Source organism: Lissotriton vulgaris, chromosome 5, assembly GCF_964263255.1.
Source record: "Lissotriton vulgaris chromosome 5, aLisVul1.2, whole genome shotgun sequence".
Classification (NCBI taxonomy): domain Eukaryota; kingdom Metazoa; phylum Chordata; class Amphibia; order Caudata; family Salamandridae; genus Lissotriton; species Lissotriton vulgaris.
Window position 1 is genome coordinate 1,423,088,651 of NC_141693.1, and position 18,045 is coordinate 1,423,106,695.

At 45.6% G+C, this 18,045-nt stretch overlaps 1 protein-coding gene across 1 annotated transcript in view; it reads right to left on the minus strand.

Moving 5' to 3' along the window:
- C5H6orf132 (chromosome 5 C6orf132 homolog) overlaps nt 1-18,045 on the minus strand; it is a 124,172-nt gene that overhangs the window by 33,192 nt on the left and 72,935 nt on the right. The window contains exon 2 of the mRNA XM_086923358.1: nt 12,409-12,506. Within this exon, the coding sequence (XP_086779484.1) occupies nt 12,409-12,506 (98 nt within the window). The remainder of the gene's footprint in view (nt 1-12,408; nt 12,507-18,045) is intronic.

Genomic DNA, 18,045 nt, shown 5'->3' on the forward strand with positions numbered 1-18,045 from the left:
CCATGTATATAATACACAGTTTGATTCCTTATTATTTTATATATGTCAAATAGTTATTGTAATTTTATGAACTTTAATATGAACTCTGTATCACGTTTGTATGTGCTTTATGGCTTTGATAGCAGAAATAAAGTTTTATTGACTTGAGCAGCACCATTACAGCCACCAACCTTGTCGGTAGGTTCAGCTCCAGGTCAGTGCCCTTACGTCTGCCTGGGTAGCGTTGTCCCCAGTCCTGATGGCCTGACACCCTAGGATAAAGCTTTATACATTTCCCATCCCTCATGTCGGAGGGATGGGAAAAAGGCAGAGGAATGGACAGTGGCCCGTCAGTGCAGGCCCACGGACCTGCATGCTTCTCTTGCATGGTCCGTGTTCCGTTTCCCTCTTGTTGGATGTGTCTGGAGTGAAAGATGCTGCTGGGAGTAGTAAATGGGTAGCCGGTGGGTGGAGTGCTGTGACAGTAAAAACCCAGAGAAACCGGCGTAATCATGGCTGTGCTACCACGGGACCTTCGGCTATGCTGTTGCACCATTAGTGCGAGCGCAGGTGTCTCTGCCTTTTAGTGAGACACAAAACATAGTTCAAAAGGTCAGGGTCAAACTGCTTATCAGCAGTACTTACATTTTTTTTAAAATAAGCTTTGAAGCCTGCCACAGCTCACTACCGAGTTTCTCCAAACTGTTGATTCCATCTATTGCCTCTTTCGCCCCCCACCCCATAGCTGCTGCCTCTCACGCAATCTTTTACATTCCTGCTTTCACCTTTTGTCGCCGTTTCCTTATTTTGTTTGCCTTGTGAAATTCAGTGCTATTTAGCGTCTGGCATCCTTTTGATGACTGAGACATATAGTTACGCGAGTCTAGGAGTGGTAGAATGAAGGTTACTTTGTGTGGTTTAGACGGTGGTACAGCAGACGCGAAGCCTTACACTGCTCACAGCAACCCTCCGGGCTTGTGGGTCATCGCTGTCACAGGAGTACAGATTTGTGCTATCCCAGATACTATCCCTGTTGGGCTCGGAACTCTGCTCCGAGGTATTTACTCCAATTAGGATAACCATGAGGTACCTGGATATAAAGAAACACAGCGGGCTCTGGCTTTCAGAAACTACAGCTGCTCCGATGATCAAGAGGACCTTGGTATTTAGGAGCAGTGTGCCAATGTGCAATGGTTTATTTCTGCCTCCCTTGTTATTGCTTGTTTATTGCATTTAATGTTCTAATTTAAATCCCACATTCTAGTATAGTCCTCTTCAAGGAATCCTTGTTGACTGCTCCAGCAGTTGACTTCGGACATTCATGAAGAAGCACTCCAGCTGGCCATTGGCTCCTCATTTTCAGAATAAATCTTCAGAGAATTTGACCTCTACACCTCACCTCTTCACAGTCAGATGAGTGGGCATGCAGGAGCCCACCAGCACCTTTCACTTTCACTGCCGTACAGCTGCGGACTCTGGGAATCAGGGCTGCTGTTTCCATGATCCACCCTCATACTAGCTGTGCACAGTCTCTGTGGCATGTTTTCGGGCAAGGTCAAACCTGGCCATTTTTTACATTACATACAGCTATGTGTTGTTCTCGTGCCTGGATAAACGGATTCCAGTTTGTGCAAATGTTGTCTCTTTGGGCGATGCCCAGGCTATATTTAGAGTAGTTAATCACTTTTTAAGCTGACTCAGGCTATGCCCCCGCTGCTACTTGGGTCACCCACATGCCGGTTTACTGTCAGCCATCTTGCATTGGTCTGAGTTCCAGATAGTAGGCATCACACTGTTGCAATGGCTGCCTTCTTTGATTGGGCTGCCATTCAATACACAGGCTAGCTTCATTTACGGCCATTTTGGATTGTACTGCCTAGTATAAGAAACATTGTTTTGGATATCTAGAATTACTTGTGTACATTTTCAGCTTTTGCTCTGCCCACTTTATTTAGTGCTTTATACTTTAGGACTGCTATTACTCACCTTTAAAAATGATTTCTGCTCATTACTTAGTCCAAATCACACCATTCTTAAAGCATCCTAGGAAACCACTCGTGAAGTGGAAGTCATGGATACGTACCTTCGAAAATTAGCTGTTTTCCATAGACGGAGTAGATTTTGAAACTAAACTAAAAAGCAGCATTACTTTTCAGCCACCTTGGTGAAGAGGGGCAACAAATGTTTGACAATCTCACTTTTGTGATTGCTGAAACTGTTATCTGGCGACTGGGGCAAGTATGCCCAAGCCATTGCCAGACTTCAAAGAAAATCATCTGAAAAACCCAGTGTTCTTTTGGAACATTTCAGCTTCTTCAGAACTAATCAGAGCCCAAAGGAAACTGTAGAAGGAGCACATTTCAGAACGTCAGCATTCATGCTCTACATTCAATTTTGGAATTGATTTTGATGTGTACATTAGAGACTGATTTGTCTATAGGTGTTTTTCTCCTATACACAAATTCAAGAAACACTCCAATCTTGTAGAGATCCTATTATTACAGAAGTCTTAGACACTGCCAAGAGCATGGAACATTCCAATATTTCAAGTAGGATCATCACTCAAGAAAGGAAAGCAATGTCTTCTGCAACAGTGGTATACTCTCAATACTACGGATGCCATTTCTGTGGAACAGAGAAGTAGTAAAAATGCTTTACAAGCATCAAATACTATATGTTTTAGGTGTGGTTCTAAGACTCACATTGGTAATAATCCTAATTACCCAGCTCATGACAAATGCTGTGTTCAGTGCAAAATAAAATCAGTCACTTTCACGGGGTCCACAGAAGTTCTGACGTATCTGTGAAGGTAAATAGTTCAGATGCTACTTTAGAGGGTTGCTCTGTTCATTTGTCTGATTTAATGCTACCCTTAGATTTTGTTTCTGATGTCAGCAAAGTTAAAAATCCTTTATGTGAAGTCACTGTTGGCTTTAAGTTCATGATAAACATGCTAGCTAATTATTACCATAATTTCAACCTCTTTATTCTTTCAACAGTGTGGGGCAGACCACTCCCTGACAGCTCCTGAGGTTGACCTCAACGCATACCGGGAGCAGGATATTGATATGTTTGGCTATTTTACAGACAGATGTGTCTTGGTCACACCATCACAATTAAAATATATGTAGCCAAGTAGGGTAGATTGATAGGTGGTTGGCAGCATCTCGCCAGGTTAGGTCTCATGCTGGTACCTGGCAATGACCTACCAGTCAGAGTTGAAGATGCTTCAATGTAATATAGATCACATCATTTCTAACTTGGTTACACATTTCCTGTCATCTTCCTGACAGCCTCAATCATAAAACCAGGGTTATCAACAAATGTGTGGACAAAATCAGATTAAAGAATAATACAGTTCCCGTGGTATATAAAGGTTAGACCTCAAGCAATTGTTTGATAATCAGGGTGGTGATGCTATGATCCAACCCACCGACTCAGCGGAATGGGTCAGCCCAGTTATCATTATGCACAATAAATCAGACAAGATTTGTCTCAGTGTTGATCCCTGCACAATTAAAAAAAAATATTCTCATTGCGCAAGCCAAATTCTTCACCCTGCTTGACCTGAGGTCTGCCTCCAACCAAATCCCTATAGCTCCGGAATTTCAAGAACTTACCATATTCATTACACTATTCGGTACCTACAAGTACTGCAGATTGCCAGTACTTGTAGGCCTCAGTACCAGCGACCAGTGTTTTTCAGAAACTGATGGACACTATTTTAATTAACATAAGAGGAGCAAAAGCCTTTCAGGATGATTTGCTGATTTTTGCAAACAGTGTACACGAATATAATACAACTCTTGACAAAGTACTTAATGTTTCAAGCAATACACACAGTATCGCTTTACTACATGACAAATGTCAACATTTAGCACAAGAGGTTTACTACATAAGTCACACTATTAGTGAAAAAGGTAATGGACCTACATTTTCTTTAGACACAGCTATTGAGGATGCAGGTGCACCCAGGGACAATATTATCTGCGATTTGTGCAAGGTTATCCTTTTATTATCGAGCCTATGTGCAACTGACTCAAAAAGGGGAAAATTATGTTTGGTTTGTTGATGAGGATTTAAAGAAGATTAATTGGCTCATTTTCTCTGCCACTGCACGGACACCTTTTATAGCTGGTAATAAATGCTTGTTGACTGTTGATGCCAGTCAAATTGAGCTAGGAGCGCTTCTGTCCCAATCTGTAGACAACTAAGAATGTACCACTGCTTTTGCTTCACTCTACCTCAAACAACCCAAATCTACTTACAGCACCATTGAGTATGAATAACTTGCATGCTGTTGAGCAGTAGAGAAATGTAAAGCTTTCCTGGGGGGGCACACACTTTGATCTATACATCAATTACAAACCATACTCTCCATGTAAATGGAAGGTTTCCTTAACTCTCATCACATCAAACACCTACAAGTTGCTTTGTACTCTCCCACCTCAAATGCCAATCATTTGTTCCCAATGTTCCTGCGATCTCCATATTCTGTCTACGCTCTCTTCACCCTTTGACTCGCTTTTTACTGCCAGCCCTCCCTTTTTTGACCATTAGGGTAACTGATTTTGATTAGCTAGGTTTTCTTTGCCGACTAATCACTTTATTTTCTTGGCTTTTCCCTACTACCTTCAACGTTAGTTGCTCTAGGGCAGTGGGCGTCTGTACCAGCGTACCTACTCTCTTACTCCCATTCTGCTGTATAGGTCCTCCCCTACCACTCAACTGTCTTCCTTGATGATGCCCCTTGCCAACGCACTCCCTACCCCCTTGTTGGGGAGGGATCCAGCATTTTTGCCCCGGAGTCTCAGATTCCCCTCTGAGAGAGTCCACTGTGTTAAGGGATTCACACATAGCAGAGAAGGGCCTTAAATGGCCTCCTTTAAACGTGCCCCTTGCCAAAGCACTCCTTCTCCCCTTTTTTGGGGAGGGATCCAGCATGTATGCCCTGGAGTCTCAGATACCACCGTGAGAGAGTCCACAGTGTTAAGGGTTTCAGACATAGCAGAGGTTCGGGATGTTCCCATTATCGCTGGGAACTCAGCACCGTACACCGTTAATGGCTATCTTTCAAACCTTTTGATCTCCCCTAGGCTGATACTTTAACCCTCTGATGTACTTCGGCGACCGTACAAACTTTGGCCGATGGAGTTGCCCTACGCAGCTATTAAGGAGTTTGTCTCTGGTTCCCCCCTTGCCGTCACTTACCCATTCGATCGTCAGCCACTGTTTTTCTCATTGCCCTGTTGTGTTCCCTTCTCCCCTTCACCTCTTTCCTCCCTCACTCTTCATCTTCCTCTTCTATTCCTTCTCTCTCTCCCCCTGCCTGCTTTTTCTTCCCCATACCCGAGCCATGCCTTTGTAACTCATGTATCCCAGTAACTATGTACCTGAAACTGTTGTAACTGTACAACTATGTTTTGAAGCATTTGTATATCCTCATGTAAAGCACTCCAATACCTCTGGGTCTAGCCAGCGCTATATGAAACTTTTCAAATCAATTAATAAATAAAAGTTGAGATGATTAGCATATTCCTTAAGGAGGGAATCCGGACTGCTCTTGCAACTTGACACATGTTGAATTGTTTTTACGACAAAAAGTTTAGTCTGACCATATGCCACTGCACAGTACCACTGGGGTCTCTCTGTTTAAGCTGCTGTGCAACAGAGACCCCTGAACCGAGGTGTGTCCTGAATGAATCGGAGTTAAAAAATGAATCCCCCACATGCACTCTTTGTCAACAGTATTCTATAGATGCCATCACAAAGAGTGATTGTGGTAGAGCTTCATGCTAAGGAAACATTTGATTAAAAAACATCATGACAAAAGTTCTTGGAGTGAGTCTGGTTCCTCATCAAAAAAAACACTAAAAGCAGATAGGAAGAAACCAAATTCATGGGCAGAGTACAAGCGGCGAAATAACCAAACTCATTTCTGGGAAGGTTTGGTGGAGTAGGAAGTACTTGATGAAACTTACCCCTTGGTAGGCAAAACAAAATTTGAATACCAGAAAGAGGAATGTCAGGGACGTTATTCATTGTGGCAATGCTCTTGATGGCGCGTGGTGGCCTCAGTCACAGGATACCGAATATCAAGTTCTAGTACTATACTGCACAGGTTCAGATCACCATTCAAAGCTACTTTTTACTGTTCCATGCCACATTCACCTGTGAGTGTTGCCTACAATACATCACCTAACAGCTTTAACTCGAGCGCTGGCTCTGATGTTTCGCTATCGCCCCCTGCTAATAACACTCCCAATCACAACAAACATGATCTGCTAGGATTGTCCATGCCTAGTCACTTTATGGATTTCTATGCAAGTGAATTTATTGTGCTTTTCCCATGTTGGTGTGTTTTTGTTCATCTTGCTACAACAGAAAAGGTGATGTACAAATATGCAATGGTTTATTTATTTCTCCTACGTTATTATTTGGTATGATATACATTCCACAATCCAATAGCGTTTTCTTTATGGAATCCTTGTCAACTACTACAGCAGTTGACTCTGGCCATCTACGAGGAAAGATTCCAGCTGGACATACCTCAAGAAAAAAATCTGGGAATTTTACCTCCTGGTCCCTGCATCATCTCTTTACAACCACATAGAAAAATTAGTTGGCTTGGTCAGCCTGGTTGTGTAGTTAAACTAGGTCATTGAGACTCTGACTTAAGATTAAACTTTGGTTCATAGACCCCGAAAATAGGCAAATCCAATCAGGGCCAGAGCAGGGAACCACAATGGCGTAGGAAGGGGGGTGCGGGCCATCCCGGGTGTCATCACTGAGGGGGGGTGACAAAATGGCAAAAATGTGATTTTAAAAGAAAACAATTTTTTTTTAGACACAAGACACTTTTTTGAAAAATAATATTATTTAAAATGAGTTTAATAACTTCGTCTGACAATTAATTAACCTCAACAAGTCAACATAATACGTATTGAAACTTTTTAGTTCAGTCAACAAACGCAACGAAACGCGGCTGAACTCAACGCTGTGTAGTGGAGAGCATATGGATAAGGAAGGGGAGGGGGTGTTTCGTTCCGCCGAAGTCTGTCTCTGCAGTTTGTACTTGAGCGAGACGTAAACAACCGGTGACTCAGACGGCAAACAATCCTATCCACTGCCGTGCCGGTCAATCACCCCACATCATTCTGTTGAGTTAGATGTGCATTATTACTAAAGCTTATAAGTGCCATGCTGAATTTATTTTTGTTACATTTTTTAGTCCATCGATACATTGTGATCATCCTCTTCTCTATGATATTGAGTTTGGTAAGTAACGTAAACGTTATGATGTTATGTTATGTTCGTATGAATTTGGAGAGCGCACGTTCACCCTGGTGTTTCTTGGTGCTGTGTCCCGCTGGGGAACCCATCCTGGCTTTCCCTGTGAGATGGTCCCTATTGGGCATCCCCAAGGTGAAGCCAGGCATCCCCAGCAGCAAGGGGGCCGTTGTGGAGATTAAGCAAGCTATTGCCCAGAGTTGCAGCGTGGGACCCATGGTTAGAGAGGCACCGAGGCGAGATTTATCGAGCCCGCTGACATTGGTTCCGTACCCTGCCGCGTTGGGAATTGAACCCTGGTCCCGGGCCGACCTCTGCTTCTGGGTCTGGGTCTGCCGCCTCTAACCGGTGAGCCACACTTCTCCACATAATGCATGCTATTTCCTTGCATTTGTATGTTAAGCCGAGGGTGGCAAGAATTTTTCCGCACCGGGTACCACCTGACCTTGCTACACAATTGAGGAACCAAAAATCAGCCCTGACAAAAATGCACAAATCAGCCCCACTCCCATCGTCTCTTTGTGCAATCTCTTGTTATCCATCCATCTATCCATCCATCCATCAATCCTCTGTCCTCTCTCTCTGATTGCTTTCTTTCTACCTTTCCCCATCTTTCTCTCCTAATGCCTCTCTGTGCCTGCTGCAATTATCGTTGGGGAGCTGGGAAAGTGTCAGAGGGCCCAGGATTGGCCCTGGGCTTTCAAAACTGGTATGCAGGGTTCCCAGCCCACCAGGGAAAATGCCCGCTAGAATAAAAGGCCTGCCGGGCCCCATATATAGTAATTTCTCTGGATGGAGCGGCTAATTTAAAAACCACCCCTTCCTAGCAAGACCTAGAGCCATTAAGTTCGTTTAAATGTAGACCAGAAGCTGCCATGCTTAACGCATCAGAGAAGTAAATACTTTTTTCCAGGTTCTATGAAGCTCTGTACTGACGACCAGATGAGGTCACATTATCACGTGACGTCCATTAGTATCAGAATTCAGTTCCAAAACGCCCCCTCACCTCAAAGTAGCACCCAGTCTTTTATAGTCTGCTCTCTGTTTCCACTCCCACCACTCCCCCTTAAATTACAGACTTTCCCTTTTAGGAAGATGCAATTCCAGAAACTGACACCCACCCATTTCGCGTGAATATTCAGTAGGGAAGCAAGCACGTGCCCTGCTCATTTGCCTGTTTGAATGACTCACCTTCAACCGAAAAATACTACCGCTATATTGACAATATTTTTGACGGATCTTTGCTAAAAACAGGAGACAAACATCGAGCAAATGAACGAGAACTTATCCTAAACATTCTAGAAAGCATAGCGCTGAAAAGTAATTAGCAATTATAAGAACATTACGCGCGCAAAACATGCAGAGGGCGGGGACACCATGACTCAGGCGAAACGACAAACTAAAGATAGATGAGCAGGTTCCGGCAAGTGGTGCAGCCGGTAACCCTCGCTTGGCACACACCTTGCACAGCATCCTCCCTGCCGAATAATGCAAATACGCTCTGCTGTTTGAAACGGGCACTTAACACATGACAGGAAGCATGCTCGGGGCGGAGGGCTGGAAGTCTACAGCTGGGAGTCACCGCTGCTTATCTCGCCCGGGTCATGCACGTGTTTACAGACACGTGGCGGAAGTATTTGTTGACGTGCGCATGATGACATCACAGAGACAGATGCGCGTTTATGTCCACCCTCCGCACTGAAGATCGGGGCTTTTTCTCAGATTGAGGTGTACTTGGTTTTCAATCGATCGGTTCCTTAATGTCTAATCTGGGACTACTAGCTAATATTGTAAACCTGCCTTTGGTGTTGTAGTGACCTTCAAGATTGTTGAACGGTGGTATGGTAAATTGGTGCTTATAAGTTTCCACTCTGTTGCTCCTGCTGTAGTCTGGTGGTAAAACGCCCCTCTTCAGTGGGCACCAAGCGTAGGGTCTAATCTAGATGCGGATGTGGGTTACATGTGACCCTACACTCACTACTTTTACTGTAGGAGAGCTAGCTGCACGTGTGGACGGCAGCATCTGGAATGATCATGTGGACCACACAGTGGCCTCCTTAGATCCCGAACTTGATCGAGCCCCCGGATGCCAAAAAGGGGCGAGATTGCTTATGTTGGCATCCAATTGTGGAATGTATTACACTATTCAGCCTTCTTCATTGGCACCTCTCAGCCCTGAGATTGAACATGTACAAGCAGAGGCGCAACTAGAGTCAAATTTCGGGGGGGTGGGGTGGGGGGGGGGGGCGAACAGAAAATTTCAGGGGGGCTGAATCTTTAGGCAATCGGCAGAGTCGAGCTGCAGGGGCTCTTAGAAGGGGTGAAACAACAACAAAGCCCCATTAACATGCACAAGGTCTTTTAAAGACCTGTGAAGGGCTCAGGTGCGGCTGTGAGCCGGCCCGGAAGTGTCTCATCCCGGGCTGCCACACACGACGGGGGGGGGGGGGGGGGGGGGGGGGGCTGAAGCCCTTTGAGGCCAATGGGTGTTGCGTGCCTGTGTACAAGTACTGTGGTATGTGCATAGTTCATGCCGACAAATTCTGGCGCTGATTCACAGTTCCAGACGTGTCACCTTGGCTGTTCTTGACATCCACTTAAAGTCGAGTCTCTTGTTTTCAGAAATGTCCTGATGGCTTTTCCAGGAAGAAAGAGCTCCATGCCCGTAGCATGAGAGCAACTGTGATATATGGTTTAGGATTGAATGCACACACTGCAAACGTGCACGCAGTTATCGTAAGCATTTTGAGAGCTCTGGGCAAGACATTCTTTACAGGCTCAAGATAGGAACACTTTGCGTTGTTTTATTACCTGTGACGCGAAATGATATTGACTAATGTGTGAAAGGCTGAGATTGGTAAATAAAGGTGAGAGAGGAACTTTCACTTTCTCAGGGTCCCTGGACAGGTGATAGTATACAAATAAAGGTAACAGTTAGAATAGAGCGCACAGCAGGTTAAGGTCAGTACAGTGTCCCAGTTCAAAGATTGGTGCTCAGGATGAAGAGGGTCGGTTACCACGACTCCAAAATAAACCACCAAAGGTAGCTTAATTAACAGAACAATGATCCTCCGAGCACTCCAAGTCACAAATCACCGTCTCTGAAATGTAGCAATTCTCAATTTAATATCCCACTTCAATATACTTCAATCCACAATTCTTCTCATTGTTCAGACGCAGCCAACACGTGTTTCGTCAAGTCAGTTCAGACTATTGACTTCTTCAGGGCTGCAACCCAAATAATAATAAAATAAATACAAAACTCCAAAATAAGGAGGCTGTTTTAGCAGTACTTGTTTTTTAGATAAAAGGTAAGTCTTTTAGGGCTACACCCTCACACGAACAGGTATCCTCAAGGAAGTGTAGAGGAAAGAAAAGAGCCTCATCCAAATTCATACTTGGGTCACCCTAGAAATGGTGTAAAAATGCATCAATACATTTCGTGCCACAGTCACCCTCAGAAGTGTCAATCTACTCAGATTTCAATCCAGTGTTCCAATGATTGGCCGATAACAGTAGTTTGAGGCCTGATAAAGTAAAGTAAAGTGAAAACTGGAGGCAACAACAACATACCAGTTCTGTCAATTCGATATAATCCTTCTAATTTCAAACTTAATAACGTTTCTTCTCCTGTTCAAAGCTACTGTGGCCACCCTAGATGTATGGACTGGGATATGGACAACTTCTCCTCTGTGGTCACTTAAAATTGATTCTGCAGGCAGCTCCTCTACCACTGGGGTCGGAGTCTGGTTGGCTGGGAAGACAAAGGGGAGGCAGGCCCATCTGTGAGCTACACCTGCCAGTGACATCCTTTGATGATATGCATGCAGTTGAGAACAACCCTCAGACCATCCTGTTAAGAGAGGATCAAACTCTCTCCACAACCAAGGTCTTTGTCTCAGTTCTGGGGGCTAATTTACACACTATCAAGAAGCTATTCAGCTGCTGAGTGACAGCTGGAAGCTCAGGCACATGAGCTTCTAGAGGCTATAGGCATGTTAACGGTGACTTTTCAAAAGTACCTTTTGTGAAATTGGACTTTAGCAATAAATTGTATTGTAATACATATTCTAACAAGTTCAATAATTAACTTCCAACTGGTTCCTAGGCAGAGATAACATTATTTAATTTTAATATTAACTACCACTCCTATGGATGTGCTAACCCTGCTGCAGTGAAAATAGCTTTTAGGGCCCGATCGCTCTAGCTTTGAGTTTAGATACCATGCACTCTAAGCATTAATGCTTACTTAGGGATGACTTGTTAACATTTAAAAGGAGGATTTAGGGCTTTCAAAAGGGAGTTATTTTGACACGTCAAATTGATGTTTAAACCTGCACAGGCAATTTACTGATGGCAGGCCTGCCGTCATGTTTTGCATGGTCACTTTAGTGGTGGCTCAATAAGTGCTGCAGTCCACTAGTGCCAATTAACTTACAGGCCCTGGGTAGACTTTGCACCGTATACTAGGGACTTATTCACAAGTTAAATCTGCTTGTTAGGAACTATCGCCAATATCAACACGTTTTAGCGGTTGGAGCACATGCACTGTGGCCTGGTTAACAAAGTGCCAGTGCACAGAGTCGAACCAGCAGCACCAGTCCAAACAAAACAGGGAAGATGATGCAAAGGGAGGCATTTTATTACATCAATCACAGTCTAGCATAAAACTGTCATCACATCTGCAGAATGCATCTGCAGAATGCTGCACTTCAGACTAACCTTGCAGCACTTTCATGCTAGGGCTATATGGAGATTTGACAGGAGTGCACAATACTTCATCCCTCCCTGGGTCATCAAGCTCCTTGCCTTCTTTATATAGCACAACTTTAACATACTAAGTTTGTCTTTACGGAGCAAGATATTGGGAGCCACAAGAGCTTAGAACAGCCCATGAGAGTAGCACATCTTTCCGACAGAAGCAACTACGATTTTTGTACCGGGATCTTTCAGACTTTCCCCATACGCCTGTGGACCAGCTGGTTTCATACCTCTCTTGAACAACCCCAGATTACCATAATGGCCGAGAGCTCAAAGCATCTTTGGTCACCGCACCTCGAAGATGCTATCCATGCTGTAAGTGGACATGTCTCCGTCCATAGGCTATGGCAAAGCTTTCATGCAGTAACATGTACTCACATTTGAAGAGAAATGAAGAAAAGGCCGAACTCTTGGCCGGGCCTGAAGCGTTGCAGTCCCGGACTCATCTTTAAAAGAAAACGACGGGAGCCCTCCATCTGTGTGACAGAAACAAAATACAGTATTAAGATAACGAACGCATTTTAATGAGAAATGCAACACATGTTTTGTATAGAATAAAAAATGGTATCATTTGTTCACTTTTTAAAGTCCATAAGAGGTGCAAGGCCACTGGTCCTGGTTCTGGGAGACACCACGTTGGGCAGTCATGAGTGTGCAACCTCATAAAAAGTCCGGCGAGTAGCACCAAGGCCCTCCCACGCTGTGCCTTCTTCCCTTCTCGTTATGGAATGCACTGAGTACGCAAATCTACTACAATGCTTTCATGAAAATGTTTCAGCCCTGGTGTGTGTAGCCTAAAACTCACACAGGGGCCAGTGTACACTCTCTGACTAGTATGGTGGTTCAAGGTATACAACTTTGAGTTCGAAAGAGTAATTTTCAGGCAAATCCTGACCTCTTGCAATATCTGTGTCATTATTCTTCATTCTGAAATACTGGGTATTACACCGATTTGGCAACCTCTTAACAATGAGACTGAGGCTAGACTACAATATGGAGAATCATATCCTCGAATGTTGAATAATCAACGTTAAGAGGCACACAATGTACAGCAAAGATACGTCGCTGCCCTGAATGCCAGGATGTCTACCTACTTATCTACCTGGAGTCTGCAGTCTGGCCCCCTGGGCACTTGGTGAACTTTCCATTTTATGATGCTTAGCTAAGAGCTCAGTAGACGGCTCAAATGCACAGTTTTCAAAATGATAGGATTTCTCAGATTCATGTAGAGCATCATCTAATGTACACTGCCAACAGTTGCAAAGCTTTACAGTTTCAATAAAAAAAAATGTTACTATTCCTGTCGACTACTGCAATAATAAACAAGAGCACTTCACAAGCCACACAGAAATGGTTCAAACATGTGCCCCACGCTTGTAGACACAGCATAGACCAGCCCGGCACCATCCAAGGACAGCAAATCTAGCCATGGCGGACTCGCTCGGACAGTTACACTAGTGGAATACTTGCAAGAATGCAGCTCCACGTGGACAGGAACAAGCAATCCTTTTATGCAAGTTAAAGCACTACACAGTGCCCCCAGTAAGTATAACTAGCCTCCACCTGTGGCTCAACAATGGCCAACCAGCTTCTACTCCAGCTCTCAGAGCACGTAAGGATGCCGCCATCTTACCTTCCATTGCTCAAGCGTTCTCCATATTCAGTCTCTCAGGGGCTATCTCACCTACTCATCCAGGCAGAGTAGGCTCTTGATCCTTCCGCCACCACTCAAGCAGTAGAAATGGCAACCGAGTGGTGAGAAAATCGAAGTGTATGGGCGAGAGTGGTGATGAAACAGATGTTGCTGTCCTACCCCTTTTAACGGGAGCCTCAAAAGGCATATCCTAATCCATCAGGCGTTGGTATGCACGCTTGTGGTACTGTGTCCAGGCTCCCTCGCCGCAGGACATTCTAACCAGCGCCTGCAGCTCCTCTGAAATGAAAGCGAGTGCAACTCCCAGGTTGACTCAACTCCTGCAAGGGGCTAAACTCCATACTGCCAGGACCAATATGGAAGGACTGTAGTGTGGGCTGCTGAAAAATGTACACATCACTTTCAACAAGCAATGACTGAAGGCGGTTGACCAGCTGCTCCTCTGTGTACATGCTTTTCTGTTAATGACGATGGCTCTAACAAATAGTAAAAGGGTTTTTTAAGTCATATCTAAAATGCGAATGTAAATACTGGAGGGCTTTTTAAGCCACAGGTTTAGCAGATGCACTCCAGTGGAACAGCTTCTCTTTTGTTTTAGGATCTTGTTTTGACAATATTCTCTGGTCCACGAATATCTTTCCAATGTTCTTCTGTCAAGCTGTTGGGTCAATGAGTTGCAGCTCATTTCCCCAAACACAAATGCCTTTTGCATATTTCAGCTACTCGTAGAAAAACACAGAATTTGTCATTGCAGTGGATAATATTGTGGGAGAGGGCCATTCGTTTGGGCCAATGAGCCGGAGGTTCTTCAGCACTTTACTTTAATCTCCCTGCCACAGACCGAATTGCAGAGGGTATCTACCTATTTTAGATCGCGTTTTGAGTGACGCTCGTTTTTAAGAGGCGCTTGTGTTTTAAAATTTATTTGCACCTGATAATTCGTATTCTACCTTCCTCTACCTCCTAGGCCGCTCCCAGCTGAGCATTGACGCTGGGAGCCGGTCCCGGGGAGGCGAGGGCTGCTCAGCGGCCATCTTGGGTGGGGATTCGCGCTCTCGCGCTCTAGCCTACATAAAAGGGGGTACTAGACGCTCCGCGTAGCGGACGCGACAGCGGATGCGCCGGATGCCCGCCGGAGTCACGCCAGAGTCCAGCCCGTCTGCGCCCGTCCGCGCTGAGGACGCGCTGGACGGCTGGTCTATGGACTCTGGTAATATGCTCTCTCTCTCATGCAGCTACTCCTTTCGCCAAATGTTGGCCCTTAAACCTCGTAAAAAATATTGCTCTCATTCCTATGAACCGGACGACTTACTGTTCCCACTACGATGCGGCTGCTATCCCACGTCTAGGCCCCTTAACCCCGTCCCCATCCATCCGCTCTCTGACCAACCCCTTACATCTAGTCCTAACACAGTAGGAATAGAGGGCTTCTTGGTGAATGCCCGCTCCCTTATTAAGAACAAGGTTATGTTCAAGGAGTTGGTACTAGATAGTATGCCCACTCTTGTGTTTGTGACCGAAACCTGGGCCAAGGACTCTTCCGACCCGGATTTGGTCGAGGCTGTCCCCGAAGGGTACTGCCTGGCCAGACTCGATAGGCAGAGACGAGTGGGAGGGGGGATAGCGATCCTTCATAAAGACTACTTACAATGCCATATCGTCCCCATACCCGATTTTCCTGACAGTTTTCAAGCTCTCTACTTCTCAATAAAGGAAGCGCAACGCCCCTTTTTCAATGGCATCCTAGTTTATCGACCTCCTGGCTCGAGAACCCACTTTACGTATAACCTCCTTCAGGCCCTTGAACCTTATTTTGGCCGAGATAACTTCTCCATTCTGGGTGATTTCAACTACCATCTAGAACGGGTTGACCTTTCTGACACCTCTTGCCTCATTGAGGCCATGCAATCTTGTGGGCTCACGCAACGTGTTTCCGGAGCCACACATCGGGCCGGGCCTACTCTGGATGGCATCTTTTCAAATGACCCCCGCCTGACTACTAAGGACCCGATACATCTCTCCTGGTCTGATCATCTGGCGGTCCCTTTTCTTCTGAATTATCATAGGATCGACCCCGGCAAAAAAGGGAACCACCTAATGGAGACTGCTAGAAATTTCAGGAATATCAACAGCGACTCTTTCAAGCCCTGGGCTGCTAGCCTTGCTATCACCGGATTAGACAATGTACAGACCGCAGTCGCCCACTTTGAACAGGTTACTACCGAGGCCCTGAATAATCTAGCCCCTGTACAATCTCGGTGCCGAGCCAGAAAGAGACCATCTGCACCCTGGTTCTCTGACTCCCTTAGGCTCCTCAGGCAAGAAGTGAGGAGAAAGGAGAGGCTTTGGCACGCTATTTGGGACTTCAAGAACAAGGAAGCTCATAAACTCCTTGTTAAAAAATACAAGACTGAAATTCTGCAGGCCAAACAAGAATACTATGTCACCGTGACCACCTCGCTCTCCTCTCCGAAGGAGCTTTTTAAAACAGTCGATTCCCTGGTTAAACTGCAAACCCCTGACCCTGTTACCCCTTCACAGGATCTATGTGATAAGATCGCCTCCTTCTTCCACACAAAAATCCAGGATATTCACCTGGCCCTTGAGGAACAAAAAGCTAGTCTTAGTGCATTCACATCTGGGGTAGAGATGAGTTCAACCACCACAGAAATCTCCCCTTCAAGCACGTTGGACTCTTTTCCTCCGCTGATTCTGCAAGATCTAGAACTATTACTAACTAAGACCAAGTCTGGTTCTCCCTTGGATACCTGCCCTCTGAAAGTCATAAAGCAGTGTAGGGCTACCCTCCTACCCCCGCTGCTAGAGGTAATGAATCTAGCTATTAGAGATGGTATCTTCCCCACAGAATGGAAGAAGGCGGTAGTAAAACCCCTGTTGAAGAAGGCCTCTCTGGATCCGGGGGTATTAAAGAACTTCAGGCCCATCTCTCTGCTCCCTGCCCCAGCAAAGATGCTTGAGGCTCATCTTAACAGGCATCTTGCTGGTTTTGTGGAAAGCTCAGGATGCCTAGACCCCTCCCAGCATGGATTTAGGAGAGAATTCAGCACCGAGTCAGCCCTCACCATCGTGCTCGATAAAATCCGCACGACAGTTGATGAGGGCCAGATCGCTCTCCTTGTCCTGCTCGATCTATCTGCGGCCTTCGATACCCTCTCCCCCTCAGTCCTTACATCTCGGCTGAGGGAGGTGGGGGTGAAGAACGCAGCTCTGGATCTTCTGACTTCTTTCCTTATAGGGAGGGAGCAGAGAGTCAAGCTGGGGGAGTTCCTATCTCCATCCCAACCTGTGCTATGTGGGGTCCCCCAAGGGTCGGCACTCAGCCCGACCCTCTTTAATATCTATGTTACCCCACTAGCCAAACTAATAAGATCTTTTGGGATGGAGGTAGTCTCTTATGCAGACGACACTCAAATCCTCGTCTCTCTTCCCAATTCAGATGATCTGATCGCCTCCAAGTTCAGATCTTGTATGGAGGCGGTTGGTCATTGGATGATTCAGAACTCCTTAAAACTGAATGGTGAGAAGACTGAGGTGATGGTGTTCGGGGGGAAAGAAAACATCTGGTCAGCCAATTGGTGGCCTGACTCTCTAGGAACCTGCCCTTCCCCTACAACGTCTGCCAAGAACCTCGGGGTGCTGATAGATCCTGCCCTTGACCTAGGCAGCCAGGTGAGCAGAACCGTCTCCACCTGCTGGGGTCTGATCCACACCCTACGTAGGATCAGGAAATATCTCTCCCTCGAGGCAAGAAAACAAATAGCTGTTGCTCTTATCGGCTCTCGCCTTGATTACTGCAACGCGCTGTATGCTGGGCTTAACAAAGGCCAGCTGCAGCGCCTGCAGGTAGTCCAAAACGCGACAGCTAGATTTGTTTTGGATATTCCCAGACGCTCCTCGGCCACCGCAGCCAGGAAAACGCTGCATTGGCTGCCGGTTGAACACCGGATTCGGTTCAAGGTTCTATGTATGACATACAGAGCCATTGTCAAAAACAGCGACACAGGAATCGGATCCATTATTTCCCACTATACTCCCGGAAGGAACTTGCGTTCCTCTGGAAAACTGCGTCTGACCACCCCCCGTGTACGAAGAGCCAAATGGGGTGGTAGAGCTTTCTCCACTCTTGCTCGCAAGTGGTGGAATGAACTTCCCCTAGATCTGAGATCTCTCCCTTCTTTACAGCACTTCCGCTCTGCGCTAAAAACCCTTCTTTTTCGGCAAGCATATATGTAAAGTTCCCTGGTTCTTTTCTTCCCTTTTCTGATTATTTTGCTAGGCGCCTTGATACCTGCGGGTCATTGTTCTGCGCATTATAAATTGCCTTTCATTCATTCATTCAT